The sequence below is a fragment of the Eulemur rufifrons genome, chromosome 7, assembly GCF_041146395.1.
Source record: "Eulemur rufifrons isolate Redbay chromosome 7, OSU_ERuf_1, whole genome shotgun sequence".
NCBI lineage: Eukaryota > Metazoa > Chordata > Mammalia > Primates > Lemuridae > Eulemur > Eulemur rufifrons.
In genome coordinates, this window is record NC_090989.1 from 274,097,875 (window position 1) to 274,123,331 (window position 25,457).

At 55.9% G+C, this 25,457-nt stretch overlaps 1 protein-coding gene across 4 annotated transcripts in view; it reads left to right on the forward strand.

The window, feature by feature from the left end:
* The window catches only part of DAB2IP (DAB2 interacting protein), a 188,439-nt gene that overhangs the window by 81,041 nt on the left and 81,941 nt on the right, over positions 1–25,457 (forward strand). For 2 of the 4 annotated variants that reach the window (XM_069476743.1, XM_069476742.1), the window contains exons 2-3: positions 7,099–7,202; positions 24,345–24,490. In XM_069476743.1, coding sequence (XP_069332844.1) covers positions 7,099–7,202; positions 24,345–24,490 — 250 coding nt within the window. Of the gene's footprint in view, positions 1–7,098; positions 7,203–24,344; positions 24,491–25,457 lie in introns of those variants that run through there. The other 2 variants (XM_069476746.1, XM_069476747.1) reach the window with 2 other exon arrangements.

Below are 25,457 nucleotides of genomic sequence, written 5' to 3' on the forward strand. Positions count from 1 at the left end.
ACGGGTGTGTAAGTCAGAACTCTGACACGGGTCTTGCCAGACCAAAATCAAGGTGCTAGCAGGCTGCGGTCCCTTCTGAAAGCTCTAGGGAGAAGCCCATTTCATTGCTAATTCCTCCTTAGGAAAACTCAGTTCCGTATGGTTGTAGGACTGAGGTCCCCATTTTCTTGCTGGCCGTCGGCTGAGGGCCGTTTCTGGTTTCCAGAGAGAGGCCACCCAGGGGCTCCTTGGCCGGTGACCACCTTTGTCCACATCAAAACCAGCAGCGGCAGCTCGAGTTCCTCCCATGCTTAGAACCTCTCTTGCCTCTTTCCTCATTGCGTGTTTCTCTGACTCACCTTTTTGCCTCCTTCTTCCACATTTAAGAACTCATGTAATTAGGTTGTTCTCACTTAGATAATTCAGGATAATCTCCCATCTCAAGATCCTTAATCACATCTGCGAAGTTCCTTTTGCCATGTAAGGTAACATAGTCACAGGTTCTTGGAATCAGGGTGTGGATTTCTTTGGGGGGGGCATTATTCTATAAAACCTTACCCAGTATGGATGTACCACAGTTTGATTAACCATTAGCCTACTGAAGGGTGTTTGGTTGCTTCCGGTTTTGGGCTGTTAAAAATAAAGGTGCTATGAACATTCCTGTGAAAAAATGTATGTAAGTGGATTGCAGGCTGTGTGTCCTTTTGCAACTGATTTTTTTTCACTCAGCATCACATTTCTGAGGTTTGTTCACGTTGATCCCTGTAGATCTAGGTCCTTTGTGGTGCCATTGTGTTCCATGTCACTAGAGACACTGAGAGTGGTCCCCTCTTCCTTGCTGTGTAGTATTCTACCGAAAGCCTGTCCCAAGGGACATTCATCCATTCTACTGTGGGTGGATATTTTGGTTGCTTCCAACTTTTTGCTACTACAAACAAATGTTGCTGCAGTAAACATCTTTGCACAGATCTCCACGTGCCTAGGATGAAGCGTTTTTTCTAGACTGGACATGTAGGAGGGAAATTTCTGGTCCCAGAAAATGCGTGTTGTTGGTTTCTACTGGCTCTTATCTAATTGTTCTCCAAACCCTTCTCACTCTGCCAGCAGTGATGAAAGAGTTCCATGCATCTCTGCCAACATTTGGGATCACAGTTCTTTTAAATTTCTGGACTGGTTTCTTTTTTATTCTTTTAATTAATTTCTTTGTAATTTTGGACTGGTCTAGAACTTTTCCAAAACAGGTTGAAATGGTATCTGGTAGTTTTAATCTGCATTTTCCTGATCACTGTGGAGGACATACATACACCCCCATCCAGCACCTCCTCTTTCTACACCCTCGCTGACTTCTTTCCTCCTGACACCAACATTAGAGGTTGCTGCCTCTACCTGCTTTTAAGCATTAAGATCTGGGCAGTGCAACCCGACAACTGAAATTTGGTGTCTTGTCTGAAATTACAGGATGTTCCTCAGGCCGCTGTGTTTCCATGGGAACAAGTAACAGTCATCCTTCATGATTAGGTGGTATCCATGGCAACCAAGCCAGCAGCATTTGAATGAAACCGATTTTATTTTATTTATTTTTTTGCAAACACATGAAGGTTAAAATGCATTTCTCTGCTGTGGCTTCCAGACAGCGTAGTCTTCCTGGCAACATGGAGACTCTTTCATCCTCCTAGTGGAAAGGGGACCCAGGATCAGCTGGTCCCATGGCCTAATTGTGCCCAGGGGGGTCATATAGAGGTCACACAATGAATCTGAGCTGAAGAAAGGCTGCTGGACCATGCTTTGAGTTCTCAGGGAGACTCTTAAGAGACCACTGGGTCTCCCTTCCTGCGATCTGTCCCTATAGATGCCACCTCCATGCTGTGTGATCTTAGTGGATTCCTTCACCTCTCTGGGAGTCTGCTTGTACCAGCTCTGTTGCTTAGAGCTTTGGAGGCATGAGGCCCAAGCCTCGCAGTGTCCACTGGCCCAGATTAGAAAAGACATGGGGCCAAATCAAAGGCAGCATGCTTGTATCTAGGACTCTGAGCAGTTAGGACTCGGGATCAGTTCCTTGCCTTCTTTTCCTATGTAAAATAGAGGGTTGTTTTTAAAATATGTTTATTTTTTTAATTGATGGTCAGGATTGGAGATGGTTACTGCTCTCTCTTGCTCTCTGACTCACTGGGTTGATGATAAATTGGTTCAGAGAGGGCAGGGGGCAGGCCTGGAGACACACAGCAGTCAGGGTTGAATCCAGTTTCCTAGTGTCAGCCTGGCCCCTTCCCTCACCTCATGGTTCAGGTCCCCTCTGCCTTCTCTGAGGCCCTAAGTATGGGTTTGGGGACACTTTAAGGGACTCTCAGCATATACTCTCGCTTCCTCCCTGGAGGACTTTTTGAAGAAATCACTTTTGCCTCTTGGAGCTTCAGTTTCCTCAACTGGAAAATGGAGCTCACTGTAGCTGTCCAGGTTGTCACGTGGGATTGTATTTGCAAGGGTCCAGACATGCGTTCTCACCGGGGGCAATGTTGCCCCCAAGTGCACCGGTTCTTGGGGTGGGGGGTGAAAAATCTCACTTTTTTCTGTATAAAGCCCAATGTACATACAGTAGTACATAAAACACACTGTATATCTTTGATATTAAAATTTTATGGAGAGGAAACTAGGAAAAAGTACCTAAAAAGACTCCTTAGGGAGAGTGATAATGAAAAAAAATTGAGAAACATCAGTCCAGAACCCAGCGATCCATGTGATTATTATTATCAAGTCTGTGTTTAGAGCTTGCAGCGGGCTGCGGGCTCCTTGAGGAAGCTGTCTGGGGTGCTGGGTCAGGGGGTAGCCTGGCCTGGCCCAGACTCAGCCCCTGGTGTTCAGTGTGACCCTGGGCATGTCACAGCTTCTCTCAGGGCCTGTTTCCCCATCTGCAGGTGAAGGAGGGCCCGTCAGCTCCATGAGTGGCTCGCGGGGCATTGAGTTCCCACCTGGTGGATCAGTCAGAGGTCCGGTGGGAGGCAGATGCACTGAGGCTAGGGTGATTTGAGGAGTGCTTACTAGAGGTCCTGATTGTGAAGGTGTGGGCAGGTGTGGGCAGGTGTGGGGAACCGCAGGGGTAGTGCAGACCCCAGGGCTAGTGCCAGCCAGGGCTGCACCTCTGGGCCCCTAAGGAGGAGGGGGAATGTGGTTACTGGAAGGCGAGGACCTGGGAAACAGGGACACCTTGACAGTGGCTGGGACCTTCCGTGGAGGGAGGCAGGAGCCCAGGCGACTGTCTTCCCTTCCCTGGTCTCCTGCCAAGGCGCTCTACTGGCCAAACCCCACAGAAGCTGAGGGCCCAGAAGCTCGATCGGTACAGTCTATTCAGGTCAGGGCTCTGGAGCAGAAGGCAGGCAGGTGGGGAAAAGTGGAGAATGGGACTGGGAACCAAATGGAAGAGACCTGGGAAGGTACCAGGGTTTCCCTCCAGCTTCCTGTGGAGCACAGGGCCTTGCCCTGGGCACGGGAGGCTCGGAGGTCACGGAGGAGAGCCAGGTGCTCTGCGAGGGAGGGAAAGTGGACTCCGATCCCATCCCACCCTGCAGCCTCCTTGCTGGGGTTCCTACCTTCCCTGCAGAGGGAATGTAGCCAGGGCTTCTGAACTGAAGTTTAAGGCTGTTTGAGGGTCTATGCTATAGACCTGTTGGGTTGGGGGATCACAGACAAGTTTCTTGCCCTCTGGTCTCAGCTTCGTCATCTGTGCAATGGGAGTTTGGACCAGGCAATCCTCCGAGAGGCAGGCTTCTGGGCGGGTCCTGATCATCAGTCTTGGTCCCAGAGGAAAGACATCCTCACTGGGCACCTGTGTCCTACCTGGTGACTCCATGTGCCTCTTCCCTAGAGTCGGGAGGGCCCACCTACCCAGGAAGGCATGGCCAAGTATGTGTGTGCGTGGATGTATGTATGTGTGTCTCGGGAGACGGAGGGTCGATCCTAGAATCTTCAGCTCCTGTTGTCCTGGTGATCTCAAGAGCCCTGTGGGGCAGGTCTGACTCTAGCACCCAGGTTCCAAGCCTGCAGTGGGGACCCCATATTTGTTGGTTGAATTGATGGACCTTGACCGAGCACTGCTAGGTGCCTGGCTCGGGGCGGGGGCAGGAAACAGACGACCCATCCTCCTGCCAAGAAGACAAGTAGTAAGTCTGCAAGGCTGACTGATGTGGGGGACTGTGGGTCATTCTGCCTAAAGTGATGATCCTGAGGGCATCACCCCAGAGCTCAAAGGAGGACTGAGTTCCCACAGGAGGCTCTCCAGGGGGAGAGAATTCTAGGCAGAGAGGACTGCATGGAAATGGGACTTCCCTGCATCATGGCAGGTATAGCAAAGCTGGTTGGCAAGAGAAGAAGCCAGAGAGGGTGGGCTTGGGTGCCAGAGTGAGGGGTCCATGCTCTTTGAGGGCACTGAGGGGGTTAGAAGCCGTTGGGCTCAGGCCCTGACTGAGCCTGGCACTGCCCAGCTCCCGTCTCTACCCCTTGCTCTGGAGAGGTGGCTGCACGCAGGGGTCTGCCTCCGGCTAAAGTTTGCACGCCAGGACTGAGCCCTGAGAACCCACTGCGTGTTGGTCCCCCGGCTGGATGTTGGGACCGAGGGTGCTGAGTGTGCAGGAGTCATGGACTCGGGGTCCTGACCCACCCGGGCCCTCATTCCTGCCCCACCCCTCGCTAGCATGTGACCTTGGGCTAGCGACTGCTCCCCGAGCCTCAGTGTCTGCTCTGGGAAAACAGGGCTACCAGTGCTGGCCCGGCTGAGTATTGTCTCACCCTTGAGGAGGACACAGAGGTTATGGGCGGACAGTCCCCCAGGTGGAGGTGGCATGTGCTGTCACAGAGCACAGGCAGGCTGGGTGGTGGGAGGGGACGAGAGATGAAGGCAAACTAGGGAGCGTGGGAAGAGATTTCCTAGGGAAACCTCCAGAAAGAGTGGGTGTCCCTTGAGTGAGACTAGAGTGATGGTGGAGGAGGAGGGGTGAGGAATGTTCTAAGAAGAAAATACCACGAGGGAGACAGCAAGGGCCTTAAGGGATGACGTCTCTGGGCAGAGGAGTATCCGGGAAGGAAGGTTTTCTGGAAGAGGTGGCCCAGGGCTGGGTCCTCTGGGCCTGGTATCAACCCCTGCTCCGGGCCTGCCTGGTGGTCAGCTGGGCCTGAACCAGTCCCAAGATGGCTTTGCCACTGGCCGCTGCTAAGGACTGGAGCTTGTCCTGCTTGGGGGAGGGCCCAGCTCTGTCCGTCCGTGCCTCTGTGGCCTCCTGTCCAATGTGACTGCACGGAGGGAATGGACTGGAAAGTGCAGACAGTGCCCCCAGCTGCCTGTTCTGCCTTCTGGAAAGCCTGCTTTCTGTGCGCGCACCCTCGCCATCTGTCCTGTGTTTGCACACATCCCCACCTCAGAATGTACCTGGGTGGGTCTGGGGGTGTGAGCGTGGGTGTGTCTGCATGAACAGGAACATGTGCAGCTGTTCGCCTGGGCCTGCCCCTCTCACTCTGCACCCCTGTGTTCACACGTACCCAGGAATCCTGCATCCTGGCCTTTTTCTTCCTTGAGAGTCAACAAGTCTTTCCCAAGCAGCCCCCACCTGCACTCCCACCGCGCATCATGCACGGCACCTGGGAGGTGGAGATGCAGCCGCTTAGGCGTGGGTGTTAGGAGTTCCGCAGTCACACACACACACACACACACACACACACACACAGTGCAAATGAGCATTGACAGGAGACTCAAGTGCACTCGTTGCTATAGGAGCCAGAAGGGGGCTGAGATAGGAGCCAGAAGGGGGCTGAGATCTGGGGGCAGAGGGGTTCACCAAGGGTCTCTTCTCCAGGGCCTGCAGGGTGGGCCAGGCTGGCAGAGGGGAGCAGGACGGGGTGCTCTGTCGGGCGCCACAGCTGGAGCAATGGAAAAGAGGCAGCCTGTGCCAAGCATGGTGCGAGGACCAGTGAGGACAGTGGCCAGACTGGACTGACTTGGGAGGCCCTAAATAGGTGTGCTCAGACCATGGCTCAGAGTTCTCAATGAGCTGTCACCATTTAAAAGTCAGACGATTTCATATTTTTAAAAACCCAGATTTCCAGCGTCTCTTGAACCGTGGAAGCTATGGGTGCCCGGGGCCCCCCAGTTGTAGTGTAGCAATAACCAGCTGGAGCCAAGCAGCTGCCATTTTCCCTCGATTCTGTTACCTGCCTGGCCACTGTGGGCCCCCCACGTTTAAAGCCTCTGGAAAAGCAGGTCCGAACTGGACGCCAGAGATCACAGATTCTCACGTTTCAAGGAACTTGGGGAGTCACCCAAGCTCCCACCCAGTGCATCATCCCAGGAGATAGCTCAGTTATCTGCATGCTTGTATACCTCCAGTGACAGGGAACTCACTACATTACAAGAAATGTGGGCTTTGGGGAACATTGTTTTCCCTTTTTTGCTTTGTAACTATAGTAAAATGTGTATAACATAAAATTTGCCATTTTAACCTTTTCATATGTACAGTTCAGTGGCATTCAGTATATTTACAATTTTGTGCAACCATCACCACGACCCATTCCTAAAACTCTTTCATCACCCCTTGTAGAAACTGTACCACTGAGCAGTAACTTCCCATTCACCTCTCACCAGGCCCTGGTAACCTCAAATCTACTTTCTGTCTCTTTGAAATGGCCTGTTCTAGACATTTCATGTAAGAGGAATCATACAGTATTTGTGCTTTTGGGGTACTTGGCATAATGTTTTCAAGGTTCATGGGATCGCGGCATGCATCGGAACTTTGCTCCTTAGAGTGCTATGTCAGTGCGCTGCATGGACCTATCACATGGTGTTGTCGGGGGACTCCTGGGTGCTGCCATTTGGCCGTTGTGAACATTTGCATATAGGTATTTGTCTGGGTCCCTGTTTTCAGTTCCTTCGGGTACATACCTAGGAGTGGGATTGCTGGGTCATGTGGTGATTCTGTCTTTAATTTTTGGGGAACTGCCCATTGTTTCCATGGTGGCTGCACCATTTTATGGGGACTGGTTTGCCTTGTAGTCCCGGCCGGGATGGGAGCGTCAGGAGGGCCTGACGGGTGGCCCTGGCTGTTCTCGCTCAACCTCTCTCTCCCCCTCTGTTGGCAGAGTCGCCCCAAGAAAGGCCGGGCTCCCGGCGCAGCCTGCCCGGCAGCCTCTCAGAGAAGAGCCCTAGCATGGAGCCCTCGGCCGCTACGCCGTTCCGGGTCACGGTAACTATCTCTGCGTCACCACCACCGCCACTGCCACCATCATCACCACCTCGCCCGGGGTGCTGCTCTGCGACCCCGCGGCCCCCCTTCCTGGAGCCTCACGGACCGGGAGAGCATCCAGCCTCCCTTGCTCTAGGTATCCGATCCCTCGGCTGCTCTCCTCTCGGTGGCTCAGCCCCGTCCCCCAGGGCCACAAGGGAGTCCCATCGTGAGAGGGAGGGGGCAGGTTGACAGACAGGCCTGAAGGCCACAGGGCCCAGAGCTGAGCTGGCCCGGGCAGAGAAGAGGCCGGTGTTAGCTTAGAGAAATGCAGCCCCAGGCGTGCACGCACACTTTGCTTCCTCGACTTTAAGATGCACAATTTTTGTTTCCGTATATTTTAACATCTCTCAAGTTAAGAGTCCATGGCATGCCATAATTTAATGCTTTCCTGGTGGCACATAAAATAATGCTGTATCTTACAACTGATGATGGCTTAGAATCGACAAAACAGGGTCTGTATATCGCAGCCATTGAATTTAGTGTCCCCACCAGCACACGTGCTTGTTTCTACCGCAAACCTAAATGACTTTACAGAAACAGAACCCAGTGACCCTTAACGTCTGACTCTCCGTGCCCTTTTGTGTTGCCGTAAGCACACACACGCACGCACGCACACACAGTTTGGGGCCCTTCACTCTCTCAATCAGCAAGCATTACTGTGTGTCCCTACGTCCAGTGCTGCCAGGCGCCAGAGACACGGAGAAGCAGACACATTCTCTTCCCGCAGGGAGCTTGGGTCTGTGGGGGAGACGGCTGTCTGACCATTGGTTCATCCATTAGTTTTTATGGCATGCCTGCTGCGTGCCAGGCTGCCCTCTACAGACTTGGGCTGAGTGGGAGGAGCTGGCCAAGAGAGGGCGAGGTGGACAAAGCCCTGACCTTAGGAGCCCACATTCTCCTGTTGGCGCCAAGGGCTGCAGAGGAGAAAGCAGGCTGCCGTGACAGGGAAAACCAGGAGGGCTTCCTTGAGGTGGTGTGGTCGGGAGGTGGTATTTGAGCTGAGGCCCAAGGGAAGGCCTGCCCTTTCTGGACCCCAGCAAGCAGGGTGAGCCTTCAGGGGGCCTTCGGGAATGATGACTAATGATACTATCACCACCTCCATTGCCCGAGCGCCTGCTGTGTGCCAGGCACTGTGCTCACTGTCCTGCACACCTGATCTCTTCCAATCCTTGAGACGACTGAAAGCTGATGTGTTGATTGCCCATTTTACAGCTGAAGAAAGTGAGGTTCAGAGGGCCAAAGCTCCAGCTGCTAATAAGCGCAGGAGCTGAAACCCGCCAGCATCTCTTTTGCTACTTTAATAAGTGTGTCATCACACCTTGAAGTTTTTATCATTTGCGGCTCTTTAGTTGCCAGCGAGGCTTGGTGCTTTTCCTGTAGTGGTGTCTTTGCGCTGTTTCTTGAGGTGGAAACTGCCTGTGGGTCAGAGGCAGAGCCAGTCCTGTGAACCTCCCGCCTCCCGGCTGCCAGTCCTGCCTGCCTAGTGTCTGCAGCGTGGACAGCGTGTTCACCGTGGCCTTTTTTTTTTTGGAGACAGAGTTTTACTCTGTCATCCAGGCTAGAGTGCTGTGGCTTCATCATAGCTCACAGCAACTTCAAACTCCTGGGCTCAAGCAATCCTCCTGCCTCAGCCTCCTGAGGAGCTGGGACTACATACACACACCACTGTGCCCAGCTAATTTTTCTATTTTCAGTAGAGTTGGGGGTCTCACTCTTGCTCAGGCTGGTCTCGAACTCCGTTGACCTCAAACAATCCTCCCGCCTCCGCCTCTCAGAGTGCTAGGATTACAGGTGTGAGCCACCGCACCTGGCCCATGCTGGTCATTTTACCCACTCCTCATGGCAGCCCTGCGGGAGAAGTACTGTTGTGTTCCCATTTCACAGATGAGGAAACTGACGTTCAGAGAGGTGAAGTTGTTCACCTGGTGTCACCCAGCTCTTGAGTGACAGAGCCAGGCATGGATGCCAGGACTGACAAACATTTAAGTTTTGTGTCCTTCTCTGGGCACTTTGGCCCTTTTTCTGTGTGCAGCAGTTAAGGCAAGGCGTGTGAGTCGAGATTCTATCCTGGGCTGGGTGCCCAGAGCTGGGGCGACTAGAGAGCTTGGAGATGGGGGTCTGGGTTCAACCTGGGCTCGTCCATGACCCGTGTGACCTCGTTAGTCACTCAGCCTCTCTGAGCCTCGTGTCCTTGCCAGTCAGACATGGAATGACAGCCCCTCCTTGAAGGCGGAGGCTCACTGTGAAGTGCCCACCCAGGTCTGTCCCCTGGGAGGTGCTTCACAGAGGAAATCCCTCAGTACCATCTCAATCATGCTTCCGTTTCTGACTCCGGAGCACTAACGCTCTGGGAGGGGTGGGGGAGAGGGCAGAGGACAGGGTGTTTGGAGGGAAGGTCAGAGGTGACCTGGGCCTTGGGGACAGACTGTGTGGGGGGCCAGGAGCACACCCTCCCCACCCCCAGCCCAAGCACACACTCGCTCACTCACGTGCCCCCGCGAGCTACATGCTCACGCACTCGGCTGACTACAGCTCTGTGTAGACCCCCGAGGGAGCCCGGGGAACACGTCTTTGCCTGGGGGAGGCAGGGAGACACCACAGGATGTACCAGAATAACTGCCACCTTCGCTGCCACTTCAAACCCAGATGCTGGGCTGTCACCACCTGTCACAGGTGTGCCCCTCTGGGAGAATCACTGAGTCAGGGCCCAAGGTCTCCGGGGCTCATCTGTCTACCTCCTCCGGGAAAACTGAGGCCTAGAAAGGGCCGGACTTGCCGGAGGTCACCATCCAGCCGGAAGCAGTTCCGGAGCTGGGTGGCCTGCAGCCCCACGTTGGCCCCTGCTCCTTGTCTGTGTCAGCCGAGGACCTGCAGCAGCTCCTCAGGGCACTAGGGGCTCGGTGCTGGTCCCACCTCAGCCCCTTGGAGACCATGTGACCCTGGGAGAGCCTCAGTTTCCCCTTCTGTGACATGTGGTGGGGGATGGTCTTTGTAAGGCAGCATGTGGTTTGGGCATACAGTAGGTGCTTAAGTGTTCGGTGTAGTAGCTAGGAGGGTGGGCTTTAGAGTCGGCCCGTCTGGGTTTGAGGCCCTGCACAGCCTCACACCTGCGTCATGACTTGGCAAGATAAGGAACCTTTCTGTCTATCTGGTGCAACTTCCTCCCTCTACAAGTAGAGTTGGGGTGGGGGGGTGGCTCCCCAGGGCCACACAGTGCCAGGAGGCTGGCGTGTGCCCTGAGAGCTGGGGGGTCCTGGGGTGAGAGGGAGGTGGGAGAAGGGGACTGGGAGTAGGTGACCTCCTGCTCATCTCTGGCCAGCGCTCTCAGGCTCCTGCGATTCAAACCCAGGTGTGCCTTCTGGTGCCAGTGGCACCTCCTGGAAGGGAGGGAGGGAAGGAAGACAGGCAGCAAACTGGAGCCCTGGATCTGCATGTCCTGTCCGTCAGGCCAGGTCTAGGGGCTTTGCATGGGCCCGCCCCACTTCCCTAGGCCCAGGGCCCTCAGCAGCATCCCCCCTCACCTGCCACCCCATGGCAGAGAAACCACGGTTTGATGTCGGAAGCAAGGAGGTGGTGACTGTTAAGGTCTCTCTACGAGTTCCTCAGCCTGCCACCTCCCTCCCCCACCCCTAGACCCAACCTTCCCGCTGGGGGCTGGGTCCTTCTTCCTCTGCCCCCAGCACTCCCGCCGACCTTGAGGGTTGGCAGGGTCGGGGCACAGGAGGTGGCAGAGGCTCTGGGAAACTTGACAGCCCATTGATTCCTCCTCAGGAAGTTGAAAGTGGAGAGTCATGCCGAAGGTTTAGCTGAAATTAGGTCTCAGGGCTGTTTTTTTGAGATGGAGAAGGAGAAGTGTCAGGCAGGGGAAGGCCCAGGGGGCTGGCACAAGCTGTAGATAAATGCAGCACTGGGTTGATTGCAGATGCTTCTAGAAGCTGGTCTTTGGTTTCTTTTATTGGGTGCTTGGTTGTGCACATCCTCCATGGTCCTGATGCTATGACAAAGGTGTGCCCCATGTGCTGTGGGAACTCAGAACAAAGGGCAGTTATCTCTGGCTGGGAAGGACAGGGAATTCCTAGAGGAGGTTCTTTTGGGGCTGGGCTTTGAGGGATATATAGGAGTTTGTCGGGAGCCAAGGGAGAAGAGTATTTATGTTAGAGGGAGATCTAACTGAGCTGGAACAAGCCAATGGCCCTGTGTGACTGGAGCATGGGATGGGTTGGAGGCACAAAGGAGAAGGCCTGGAGAGAAAACTGAGGGACTTGGTGGGTGAGTTAAAGCCTTTGGACTTTCTCCTGCAGGACACAGGAGGCACAGGGGATGATGGCTAGCAGTGGAGCCAGCAGGCGGTCTCTGGGATGGGGACTTCAGATTTCTTGGGTCCTCACCCCTCATCTTACTCCTATAGCTTCTTCCCCGCACCCTCCCCATGTTTAAGCTGTCTTTGTCTCACATAAACACAGAATCAGGCGCGTGGACACAAACATGCATGCCAGTGGGTGAGCCCCTGCCAACGTCACCATGGAAAGGCTGGTGGAAATGATCTGGGCAGATGTTTCTTTCTGAACAGAGGGGAGACTGAGGCTCAGACAGGGGAGGATCCTTTTCTGAGGTCACACAGCATGTCTGGGCAGGGCCTGGAGTGGGGCGCAGGTCTCTCCATCCTCCCATCCCTGTCCAGTGATCCTCACGCCTTGCTCCCTCCTCCCCTCTCCTCCAGCAGCTGGCATCAGCCACCGCATCTGAGCTGGCCCTTCTCCTGGCCCCCATCACATTTCCTGGGAGGAGGGGCTCAAGGGAGAGTCTATTCACTGGTCCAATTGCCCTTGGAGGCCCCTGACGCCTCCCTCGTGCTCACCTGCACACTGCCCCTCCTGGCCACTGGGCCCCAGCCCCAGCTGCAGCCAGACCCGCAGTTTGGCTGGGGCTGCCTGGAGGAGGCAGGGCTGACTCCAGGGCCAGGAAGGTGGCATTCTCTGCTCCCTGCACAGTCTGCCTTGCTGTCCCCACTTAGTGCCTCTTCTCAGCTAAGGAAGGTGGCTGTTGGGTGGTGAACGGAAAAGTTGGTCAGGTTCACACATTAGGTCAGCCAGCTCTGTCACAGCACATATGGGGAAACTGAGGCCCAGAGAGGGACAGCTTGCCCAGCATACTTTCTGGGGCTCCTTCCAGCCATCCAGGCTGCTTCTGGCCCATCAGATGCACATTCACCGGGACACGTCTGTCTGTGGCTCACAGACCAGTGGAGGATGTCAGCCACGCAGCCCTGGCTGACTGTGACAGGGTGGTAGTGCTGGACCCTGGGTTTGGGGTCCCAAGATGGGTGCCCCAGTTTCCTCCCCCCAGTACAAGGAATTTGCCCGTGAGGCTGATGTCCCTTGCTCAGTTCAGCCACGTGAGCTGGAGTATAGCTGGCGTGTCCTGACCCAGTGTCTGGGGATCGCTCAGGCAAGCTGCCCGACTCTTTCCCTCTTTGCAGATGGGCACAGGAACCCTCCATCACGGGGTGGCTGTGAGGGCTCAGGGCCTGGCCCAAGGGAGCATCCAGCTAGTCCGTGTTCACACCCTGTTCCCCTTCCTTGTGTGGGGGGCTCACCTCCGCCCCACACTTTCCCCAGAGCCCCAGGTAATGGGCAGACCCCTTCCCCTTCTGCGCCCCTCAATTGTGGCCCCAAAGCGACATAACCCCTGACGGACCTAGGGCTCAGCCCTGGGACCAGGCAGTGGAGAGCCCTGGGGCGGGGCCGAGGGCGTGGTGGGTTCTCAGGGGACCAGAAACCAAGTCCCCTGATGGCTAGCTCAGATGGAGATGGAGGTGTCTGCGCAGGGCGGTTTCCCACCAGTTGGGGGCAGCAGAGGGCAGCGAGTGGACGACTGGACGCCTGGGTGGCTCCTCCCAGCGAGAATTGAAGTCCCAGGGGTTCGTGTGCCCAGGACCACAGGGAGCCTGCCCGGTGGTGGGAGAGCTCAGATCAGGAAGTAGCTTTCGATAGCTGAGTCTGGCATGGGTGGCTGAGCTGGCTGGGCCTGGTTTGACCAGAAAGTCGGGGACCTCTGAAAGTGGACCCTTGTCAGGGACAGTGGATGAAGCAAGGTCTGGGGCCAAGACAGCCCTCCCTCAAGAGGAAGGCACAGGGTAAGGGCGACGGTATGTGGTCAGCCAGGCAGTGTTGCTACCCTGTGGTCACCAGGCTGGGGCCAGTAGGCATGCGATCACTGTCACCCTTTGACGGTGTACATACAGGTGACGTGTTCTGTCCTCACCACTGCTTTGGGAGGGAGCACGATGGGCATCCTGGGAGTGGCGGGGCGGTGGTCGGAGCTTGGGCTCCAAGTCCCGCTGACTTGGGTTCAAGACCCAGCCCCACCACTTCTGCTGTCTGTACGATGGGGGGTCACGAAGCCCGTTTTGCACAGTCCCTGGGGTCAGGCCCCGTGCCGAGCACTCGCCAGGTATGGTCTCATTTAGTCCTTACAACACAAATCTCACGCTCCGAAGGTGACAAAATAGAGGCAGATGGAGAGCGAAGAACTCGCTGAGGATTGCTCAGCTCTCGAGCCTGGCTGGGGAAGTTCTCACAGAGCCTTCTAGTCTCTGCTGGCCAGTGTTTTCTCCATCTGCCCCAGAGAGGGCAGGTGCGTTGTCCTGGGTCACACAGCCTGTAGGGGACAGAGGTGGCATTTGAACCCAGGCCTCCCCATCTATCCAGTCTTGCCCCTGCTTCCAGCAGGCCTGGCCCCGGGGGTCAGAAGGTGTCTGTGCGGGGCAGACAGCCCTGTGGTGGGAGAGAACTGCCGCCCTCTTTCCACCCTGCCCAGTGGCCCTGCAGGTCCTCCCCTCCCCCGGGGGGTCCAGGAGACTGCGTGTGGGGCGCAAGACTCAGATGCCTTCGTTTCCCCACCTCCTCGTGCTACGAAAATGAAACGATCAAGTGGCATTTGGGTTGGATTGCAGACATAATTATATCTGAGTTCTCGGGTGGGAATTGTTGTTTCCAAAGCCAGGAGGCCCTCTGTGGAGGTGGCAGCAATGACATCTGTTTTCAACACAAGGCTCTGCATTGGGATGAGTAACTTTTCCTGTGGAATTGCTTAAAGAATGTCTAAAACGAGCTATGCTCGTTACTCCCCTGCTCCAGCACCTTAGATGGCCCCCAGCGGGGTGGGGGACCCAGTTCCCCAGCCTGGCGTTCAAGCCCGGGCAGGCCCCCAGGCCTTTGTACAGGTGGTCCTTCTGCGCACAATACCTCCCCACTTCCCTGCCTCCAGAGCTCCTTGTTGCCACCCGGGCTCTGTCCCTTCTCTGTGAGCCCTCGCCTCCGGCAGGCATCCCCTTCCCAGGCTCCAGAACACCCTACCTGCACGTGTAGCCCCACAGACTCTGTGTCTTAACGATCCACCACATGTCTGTCTGTCCCACCAGACCGGTGGTGGCCTTCTCAAGGGCAGGGACTGTTTGTGATTTCTCTGAGGCCTCACCTGTGGCAGGCACCTGGAGGGCTTGCAGAATGAAGCTGAGAGAGAGAGGGAGTCGATGAATTAAATGGAGCGAGTGTGGGGTCAGGGGGAAGGAAGTGAGCAGAGATCTCCCCTCTCCTGAGAGCCGCCACGCTGTGTCTGAGGCCGGCCTTTGGGGGAGAGGCCAGGTAAGTCACCCAGCCCACCAGAGCCGCAGCAAGGACACCAGCCCTTGCCTTGAAATTGACCTGACTCCATCCCATGGGTTCCCACGGGCCTTCAGAGGCCAGGACTCCCAGGTGAAGCTGGTCTGCAGACGGTAAATCACCCAGGAGGAGAAATAGCCTGTAAAATCCTCTCCCCAAACAGTGCATTTTGTATTCTATAGTGAAAAGGGCTTTTAAAAGCACTGCTTACTCAGGTGGATTTATGGGGCTTCCACCCAGCCCTCCCTCCCACAAGTGTTTACCAGTCCTCAGGCCTGGAGCTCTCTGGGGACCTGTTGTTCTCTGGTGGCTCTTGGTCCAGGGAGAAACAGGATTGTCCCTCTTCCCCCTTTGTTGTCCCAGGGTTACGCCAGCCAGCTGGGTGCCTGGGAGGCCAGGGCAGGGTGGCTGACCCAACAGAAGCTCCCATGGCCTAGCATAAGCCTGAAGTCCCACCATTAGTACCCCTCCTTTGGGCAAGCTGTTGTCCCCAGAGGGTCCCTCCCATTTATTGCAGTGGGCCACCAGGGAGGAATGCCCAAGCTGGAAAGGACTTAGAGATCAGCTAGACCAATCCCCTGATTGTATGGGTGGGGAAACTGAGTCACAGAGAGGCTTAGATGCTGGCTGAGCGCCTCATAGCCCGGACATGGAATTCTGTACGAGCTTTGGCTCTGGAGCAGCCTACCTGTGTCGAACCCAGCCCTGCTGCTTCCTGGCTGTGTGGTCCTGTGCACGTTGCTTGCCCTTCTGAGCCTCTGTTCTCCCATCTGCACAGTGGGTTGTGAGAGTTAGACAGGAAAAATCATGCAAAGCTCTATCTAATACTGCAGCTTAAACAGGGCTTACTAAATACATGTGACTCATTTTCAGTAGCGTGTTGGAGTAGCCCTCATTGGTATTAATAGCAGAGATAGGTTTTTATCCCAGAGTTCTTGTCGCTGAGCGTGGTTTTCTTGCTGCTCTGCCGGGTGGCTCTGCTGAGCGTGTTCACTGGCACGGCGCACAGAGCACAGGACAGGGGAGTTTTGCTGGGGAATAAGCGCTGAAGTCAGGGAGTCACCCAAGAAGACTGGCCTGGTGCTGGGACCTCAGTGATAAGGCCTAGAGGGCGAAAGAGAAAGCAGAGACCCTGCCACAGGAGTGAGGCCGCTGGTGGGGTGGGCTTCTCTGCAACAAAGTGGCCCTGGGCGTCCAACTTCCTACCCCAAGGCCAGGGCTGGCTAAGGGCTTAAAGAGCTGATGAGGTGTTTGTGGCTGTCCAGACCTCTGGGACAGGCTTATCATGCTAAGGCAAGTGTCCGCTGGAGGATTGATGGGACAGCGAGTCACTCCCTGGCAGCTCTGGGTTGTCACATCTCCTGCTGAGACCTTAGGAATGCGTGTCTGATTCATGTTCACCAAGCCTGCTCGACCCTGGGCACTAGCATATACCAGCAGGGCCTTGCTGGTGTCCTCTTCTCCCCTCCCACCTCCATCCCCCACCCTCTCCAATACTGGGCTCCCCTCTCCTCCCTGCTGTAGACTCTCAGGGTTCCTTAGGGGTCCCCTTTACCTGGGTTTCTTCTGCACTGGGGAGGGCATTATAAGCCCAGGCTTAGGTAGTAGTGTATAATTTGGAAACCAGAGGGACCTGTGACAACTCCAGGGGCCACCCAGGGCAGCCAGACACTGTCCTACCTCTTCACTTTGCTTGTGCCGTGAGTCTGCCTGGAATGCCCCAGCTAATCTCAGCAAGCTCACCTGCTGTCTCACCTTCAATGTTTCTAAAATGCCCTCAAGAGCTGCCTCCTCCAGCAAGCCCACCCAGATTGCTCCCAAGTGGAATCCTTTAAAAAGCCTCCCAAAGCACTTTCTCTGCCTTTCTCTTTTTTCTTTTGCATCATTAAATATTTGTTATTTCATTCAGGAAACATTTATGGAATTCCTGCCAGATGTCCAGCACTGGGACCTAGGCTGCTCTGGTCCTTGCTCTGGTGGCTTTACAGTCTAGTGTAGGTGGGAGGCATTAAACAAACACATGTACAGTTACAGCTGTGATAAATCCTCAAGGAGACCTGGCCTAGTCTGGGGCATCAGGAGAGGAGATACCTGAAGATGAAAGAGTGCGCGGGGTCCCAGCAGTGGGAACAGCTGTGCCCTTCTGGATAATGGCTGGACTGGTGTCCGGTGGTCAAAGGAGGCAATAAAACTGTAGCAATGAAAGTGATAATGATCATAATGATAGTAGTTAATATTTATTGTATGCTGAGAAATGGGCTAAGTTCTTTACGTTCATGGTCTCATTGAATCATCACAACCTATAAGGTGATCACTGTTGTCCCGTTTTACAGAAAGGGAAACGGCATATGGTTCAGTCACTGGCCTACGGCCCCATGGCCATTAAGTGGTGGAACCTTCTGTTTTCATGCTTCCCCTGGAGGAAGGATGAAAGATATGTGCATTTGCCTGGGGATTCTTAAAGATTAAACTACCCTTAGGACTTGAAGAGGTGTGTGAAATGGTGGCATTTCAGATGTGATGATGGGCAGGAGGAGAAATGTTTGGGGCAGGAGTCTCCGGCTCTTGCCAGACCAAATGACTCCAAGAGCCACACGTCCAGGGAGCTGTAAAGCCAGAGGTTTCAGGGTGCGAGAGGAGCAAACAGGTTGTCCTCAGAGACCGCCGCACAGGAGCAGGGGGATTATTTCGGCAGCAGCATGACATTGTTTTCTCACCTCGGCCCTGAGGTCTGGGCTTCCTGCTCTTTGAGCTTACTGGGCCACCTGCCCTTCCTGTTCTGCTGTGAATGTGAGCACACGTGGTGTGTTTGGTTCATGTGTCTGCATAACTCTGTGTGTGCCTGAGGACTGCTGAGTATGTGTGTGTATTTCTTGACTTGTTTCAGTGTACTTGTCTGTTAATTTGTATGTTTCATGATTGTGTGTGTGCATTTGTGAGTGTGCTGCTGATCAGCCTGCACATGTGTTTGTGTACCCGTGTGTGTGATGGTGCTGAGGGGACTGATATGCTTACACATGCATTTGTTTGTGGGCGTGCCCTTCCCGTGTGCATTTGTATGCATGCCTGTCCTTGAACTTGTGTATGTTTCTGGCCCGTGTATTCCTCCATGTGAACGTGTTTAGGTGTGGTTTTCTGGGCAGCATTGTGAGTGTCAGGGTCCAGCCCCTTCTTGGGACTTCTCCAAAGGTTCTCACGGCCCATGGCTTGGTTCTCTTTGTGTGACTCAAGTAGCCTGGCTGCCTTCTCCACGCAAGGTGGAATGTGGATTGGGAGGGTTCTTTGGGCACAGAGTAGCTTGTGAGTGGGTGGCCACCAGTAAGGCACCAACTTAATCCTGGCTTAAAATGCCTGCCCTCTTTCACCTGTCACAGTGTCTGCCACCCCACCATTAGTGAGTCATTCCCAAGTAGGTTCCCTCTTTGATGGTGCATACCTCCCAGGGGAGGGGGCCAGGGAAGCCTGCAGCCTGCTGGGGGCAGAGGTCCAGGAACGGGGAAGGAGGGAGGAGGAACGGCGCATCTGAAGGACTCAGGCAAAGCCAGAGAATTCCCTGATAAATTTCCTGGCCGGGACAGCTGTTGTAACTTCATAGAATCATCAGTATCCATGCTGGAAAGGAGCTTGGTGATCGCCCACCCAACCCAGATCCCCACGTTACAGATGGGAAGACTGAGACCCGGAAAGAGAAAACCTGGGGAACTGGGGAGGTTCTTGAAGTATGAAGAGTGCCCTGCCTTGCTTGGTGAACATGGGCAAGTCCCGCTGCCCTCTGGGCCTCGTCTGTGCTGTGTGGCCCGGCTGCCCTCTGGGGGCCCTCTCGGCTCTTACCCTGTGACCCTGGAAGCAGGACCCCCCAGGGCCCCCAGCACCTTTCCAGTGCCCTGACCAGGCTGCAGAGACATTGGGTCTGCCTGGCAGCCTGTGCACCCGGCACTTCTCCTCTCCTGAGGCTCAGAGAGGTGGCAATATCGGGATGGGATCTTATCCTCCCGTCCTGTTTATTAAGATGTGCTGTGGCATTTGGGCAAAGCCCCAGAAAGATATTGAGAGACGTGCCTGTCAAAACAGCCTCCCTCCTTGAAGGCTCTCTGGGTACGGGCCTTAGAAACTGCTGCAGGAGGAGCTGGGCTTGGCTTGAAGGAGGGCTCACAAGGGTCTGCCTCCATCCTGAGCACTGTCTTGGGGTCCCAGGGTGGGCATCTGAGGGCTCAACAGGACAGAGACGGGGGTCCATCAGGCCCCCCCAGCCATCTGCAGTGACCCAAAGGGAGGAGAAGGGGATCAGGCAGGCCTGGAGGGAGGATGCAGGACCCAGAGATGCTGGGGTTGGGGGAAGGACCTCCCCCTTGATGGAGCACCTACTGTGTGCTCAGTACTTCACATTCAGGTTGGGAACAGTGGCTCAGAGACCACTGGTGATATGGGGTTCCCGGGTGTAATGCAAACCTGTGGTTCCCTAGGTGTTGCCTCCTGGGCTGGGAGTGAAGCACACATGAGGATGGCGCTGGGCAAGGCTTCCCGTCCCTGGAGGTGATGAGCCCCCGTGTGACAGCCTTGCACCCTGGGAGGGGAGTATCTCTGAGGCCCAGTATAGTGCCTGTGGCCGAGCGTGGGGAGGACGATCTGAGCTGTCAGTGGCCAACCGTGGGGAGGACGATCTGAGCTGTCAGTTCCATATATGGAGAGGGTCCCTATGCTGCCCGTCCCCGGGGCCAGAACTCTCCCGGTTACAGTTCCAGCTCTACCCTGTAACAGCTCTGCCTCTTTCAGCAAGTGGCTTGCCTTCTCTGAGCCTCTACTTCCCCACCTGAAAACCCAAAACATTCTGAATTCTGAAGCCCAGGTCCTCCAAGGATTCCTGAGAAGAGGCATTGGGCCCCCCTTGGCATCCCCTCCTGCGTGGGGGGTGTTCAGTGAGTTACCACATGTGCGGCGACTTGGCAGAACTTGATAACTGGTAATTTATCATCATCATCACTTGGAATTGATTGAAATGGGTGAATGAAGAAATCACGTGTCTGGAATTCTGAAAGGCCTTTGCGAAAGTCTCTGAGAACCTGCTGGAGAAGGAGCAGGGCTGTGGGCCAGGCGTCAGGATGGGGGTGTCATGGCTGAAACTGGGGTCGGGGAGCTGCTGGAGGACCCCACAGGCCTCTGTCCTCCACTCAGGACGGTCAGTGATAGGGGTGGAAGCACAGGGGCCTGCGGATCAGCTGGGAGGGAGGGGGTGTGGACACAGACAGGGGTAGAGGCGACGCAGCTGTCCATACCCAGCCATCAGGGAATGGGCTGGGGGTGGTGGCACTGGGCAGAGGCCTTGTGCAGAAGCCCTGGGGCCTTAGCTGACCTCTGCGCAGTGGCGCAGCTGCCTGATCAGTACAGGGAACACGGGCTGTGTCCACAGAGGCAGAGTGCCCCATCTGGGGAGGGAGCAGGCTCGGTCCCCGTGGACTGTGCAGGCTGCTCTCTGAGCTTCAGACATCAGTCCCTGCTCCCGTGAATGAAAGCCGAGGCCTCCACCTGAGCAGCTCTGCCCGCCCGGTGCACTTTGTACATCGGGAGTCTCTGTGAGGTTGTTTTAGAAAAAAGTGCCTGTTTAAAAGAGTTCAAAACTACCAAACTGGATGACTTTCTGTGGCTCCAGAATCATTTTGCAAGCATGTTCATTCATGTCCCTGTCCCTGCTGCCTGGCAGACTCCCACCCTTGGCTGTCACGTACCTCTCAGGGAAAAAGAGCCTACATCAGTAATGGTAACAATAAAGCTAGCAACTACTATATGCGCTTCCGTAATACTTACTGTTTTACAGATGACATCTTACCTCATTCATCATTCCCACAACTGCATACAGCAGGTGTCTTCATTAGCTCGTTCTGCAGATAGGGACACTGAGGATCCGAGAGGTCCAGTAATTTGCCCACCGCTTGTCTGAATTAAGATTTGAACTCAAGTGATGTAAGGGAGCATGACCTGCCCAGAGGGTGTGGTCAGCAGGGTGGGTTCATGTGGTCCCAGCAGGCTGCTGCAGAACGTGGGTTAAAGCCAGGCCCTGGGGGCTGTGGCTAAGGACATCAGAGTCTGTCACGGGGAAGGGTGTGATTATAAGGGGTTAAACCACGTCTAACCCTCTCAGATGAGCTGGGCCCAACGTGCATTACTGCAAATGCTGTTTTTAATAATCATGTATTTAGTACATTTATGTGGGATTTGGATGTGAGAATATTTGGCTTTTGTTGAGCACTTACTGTGTGCTATGCTCTGAGCCCAGAGCTTTCATTGTCCAACCTGACCCTCACTGCAGCCGCCCAGCCATTTCCTAGAGGTGAGGACCTTGCCTGTCATCTCTTGGTGTTGAGGCATCTGTGGAGCCAGGTTTGAGCCTCCAGTGCCTGCTTCTAGCTCTCAGTTCTCAGCCACTGGGCTGTCAGCAGGCTCTGCCACAGTCTCAGAAAGTGGGCATCACGAATGCTGTTTTACCAAAAGAAGGGACAAAGGGACGCGATTTACCCACTGCTGCTCAGTTAAAGGTTGACTTAGGTCTAGAATAAGACTTTCCAACTTAAAGACCAGTCAGTTCCTTTTCCAGAGTTTGGGGCTGCTGCAGCTGCCTCCAGTAATCAAGTCCCAGGAGTGGCCCATGATGCAACAGGAGAGAAGGTTTGTCTCCCTTCATCCGTGCTTGGCGAGGAGCCACCCTTGGCCCTCCGCCCCCATGAAGGACAGGAAGCAAGCTGTGAGGCTGCGCAGAGCAGGACACTATGGAGTCTGGGGTCCTTGATTAACCTTGCTCTGTGACCTTGGGGAAGTCCTTTCCCCTCTCTGGGCCACAGTGCAGCCTTTGGATCTGAGTCCCTTTCCAGCTGTCGCTTTGCAAATGAGTGTTTGTTAAGCCTGTCATATGCAGGGCCCTGAGCTGGGTTTCCTGGAAGAATTGCTCTCCGCGTGATCTGAGCTCCCTGACCTCTTGAAAATCTATACACTGCTCACCCCGTAGTGTTCACGGCTGTCTTGGCTACTGTATCTAGCACGTAATGGCTCTCAAGAAGGTGAAAGAGTGAAAGAGAGAGTATTAGGAGTCCCCAAGGTCACTGTCAGTGTGGGTCGGGGGAGGTACCTTCAGCACAGGCTTCAAGGAGGAGGCTGCCTGTCAGAGGAGCATGAAGTGGAGCCATAGGGGGAGGAGTGGGGAAGAGGAAGTGACACGTGTGCCACCACACTGCCTAGAAGGCAGAGAACATTTTTTTTTTTTAAATTCAGAAATAGGATAAAGCCATCAATATTGCTACAGAATGAGCTACATAAAATCTGAAACACGCTTCATCGTTCTTTGTGTCACAAGAGTGTAAAAATTGTGAAATTTTCATCAGTGTAGAAAATAAAAACCAAGAAGAAGAATAAGCCCATTGGGGGAACTTGCTTGACAACAACCCCTGCGAGAGAAGAACCCAGGCAAGTTAGCGAGGTGCAGCCTCCTCCCCCGTACCTGGCAAGAGGGCGAGGTTGGGAGACTCAGAGCTTGCACAGAGGTGCAGGTCTCTACCTACATGCTGTGTCTCCCAGAGAGCCTAGTGCTCCCCTGGTCTGACACCACTTGTGGAACCTCTACATTAGACATTGCCTTGTCTATGGGTCACCCCTCTGGAGAAGGGTCCCTCCTGTGGCCCCTAACACCTAAGAAATACTTGCTCAGTGGCAGCTGATTAGAATACCTTGATGGATAATTCTAGGCTGCAGAAGTGAGAGGCATTTGGACTCCATTGCCTGGGAAGGCCTTCTGGATGAGGTGGCATTTCAGCTGGGCCTTGGAGGGCGTTTAGAATCCTGAGAGGTGGCCACAGGGATAGGTCTCCTATGGATGTGACATTGAGGGGAGGAACAAGTAGAGGGAGAAAGACAGGAAGAGGGAAAGCTGGAAAACTCTAGCATTAGGCAGGCCGGAAGCTGGGTGTCCCTGTGTGAGTCACTTGACCTGTCTGAGCAAGTCTTCTTCATTTGCAGATAATGTTTCTCTGTCATTTTCTGTTGTGCGGGTGACATGAGATGACTTGTACAGCCAGTGTTTGACCTGTCTGTCAAAGATGGACAGATCCAGCACAGGGCCTATGGCAACTGTCCGCCCCTCCCCCTGGACACAGAGAGGGCTGCCATGCCGACCCTTTATTGGGTGATGGATGAAATGTGGTTATTCAGATTATGTACATTAAGCTCAAAATAAGTTAACATCCCATTTGCTTCTGTTGTTGTATCATGTGGCATTGAGGCCAGGGTGGGTGAGTCCCCAGACCCTCTCAGAGGACTCCTCCTCCCTCAGGGAGTCCCCGGCTCCTGGTTTTCCTCTCCTTCAAGCTGCCTGTCGGTTCCAAGCCCAGCGGGACCCAGGCAGTGGCACCTTGAGCCCCCACATCTATCCCATCACCTGTAAAGGGAGCACTGGTTCAAGCTTCGTGTATTGAACGGGTATCCAACGCCTGTCTGCTGTCTCTTGAGAGCTCTTGGGATGGGGGCGGTGGGGGATGAAGCTGCGTTCTCAGTCCGGGGCAGCCTGGTAGATGGATGAACAGCCTGAATGGGGTGCCCCAAATCTTGAAGCTTTCGTTGAGGATACTCAGCAAACCAAACCCTTCAGCCCCCTTGGGCCCCCCCTGAGCTAGGCTTTAGGGATTCTGTCCCCAAGGTGGTTGTCCCTGATGGGGTACAACAGTTCCGGACTTGGGGCTCCACCCTGACAGCAAGCGACTGCTGCTTGCGGGAGGAAAGTCGCCCGGGTTAGAGGTCTAGGTGGCCAGGGCAGTACCAGGCGCTGGCTGGCCGGCCGGCCCCTCAGAGGACCACTCGCCTGCTCTCAGACCCTTAGTGTTCCCGTATCTGTACGACCGTGGGCTGAGCGCCCCGACCTCGCAGGTGGAGGAAGGCGCCTTGCCCATCCCCGACGGGGTGGGGGGCGTGGATTCCTCTGAGTGGGTGGGGGGTGTGACCTCGTTCCGGAGGACTGGCTTTGAGGCGGGGGGAGGTGACGGGCGGCAGGCTGTCGAGGCCCCCGGGGGTCCCCGCCCCCCGCAGCCCCGCCCCCTCGGCCCGAGTACTCCCTCCTCGCCCCGGCGCGGCTCCGGGGGGCTCGGCGGCCTCGGCCGCAGTCGGCGCGGCTCGGCTGGGCTCGGCGTCGCCATGGCAACAGCGGCTTAGGGGGCGGGGGCGACGTGGCGGGCGGGGTGGGCTGGGCCGCGCTGCGCGGGCCGGGCCGTCGGCGCTCGGTCGGCGGGCGGGCGGGCGAGCGGCGCGGGCCGCGAGCTGCTGGGGCTGGGGCCGAGCCCGAGCCCGGCCCGCCCTCGGCCGCGCGGCCGCCCAGCGAGGGTGCGGGTCCCGCGCGGGTCCCGGCCCGCCGCTGCCGCGCTAACCCCGCCTCCCCTTCCCCCTCTTGTCGCCCCGCGCGCAGGGCTTCCTCAGCCGCCGCCTCAAGGGCTCCATCAAGCGCACCAAGAGCCAGCCCAAGCTGGACCGCAACCACAGCTTCCGCCACATCCTGCCGGGGTTCCGGAGCGCCGCCGCCAACGCCGCCGCCTCCGCCGCGGACAATGAGAGGTGAGCCCGCCGCCGCTGCCCGGCCTCCCCGCGCCGCCGCCCGGGATGCGCCCCCGAGGGCGCGGGGACAAAGCGAAAGCCCGGCTGGGCGCTCTAACGGGGAGGGGACCCCACGCCGCCCTCCGGGCCACTTGTAGGGCCTCCTCGGACTGAGGGCACGAGGGGAGGGCCCTTCTCTCTCCCCTCAGGGTGAGGTGAGGAGGGGTGTCCGAGGCACGGAGCGAGGCCGGGCGCTAAGTGCCCCCGCCGAGAAGTCCTGCCTCGCCTGGCCGAGGTGGGCATTGTTTCCCCGGGCCGTGCAGTGCCCGAGCTGGGGACGGAAGTGGCGCCTCCACCCCCAGGACCCATCCCCCTGCCTCGGGAGCCCCTGGGTGTCAGATACAAAAGGCATTTTTGGCTGGGTTTGGCTGAGACCGGGCATCGCCAGTGGCGAGGGAAAGGTTGAACATCTGGAGAGGAGGAGCAGGGGGCTGGGCCGCTTAGGGGGCACATCTGCTCTAAGTAGGGCGCGTGCTCTGCTGGGGGCTGAGGCGAGCAGAGCCGGCAGTGCCCAGGCCCTGAGCTCCGGGGCATAACCTGAGGCTGGAGACGAAGGGCCCCCTCCTCTCCGGCCTGGGCAGCTGCTTGCCTCCTTCACTTCTCCACTCTCAGGGGTGACTCCTGCTCCCTCTTTCCTTCTGTTGGGCAAGCCGGGAGCAGGTGTGGAAATTCCAGAGGGAGGTGGCTTGTGGGACAGAGGAGAAGGAGGAGGTTGTTCAACCTGCTGGGAGTTACTGGCAATGGAGCAGGCTTCAGCTCGCAAGGACAAGCCATCCTGTCCTCGAGGGGGCACTGGGCAGACACAGCCTCTCAGGGCCCAGGTTCTCCTGCTTGAGTGGTGCCAACCACAGGCACCTTTCCACTTAGGCACAGGCACGGTGATGGATTCCAGTGCCAGTTAGAACGTGTCCCTGCCCAGCCAGTGGAG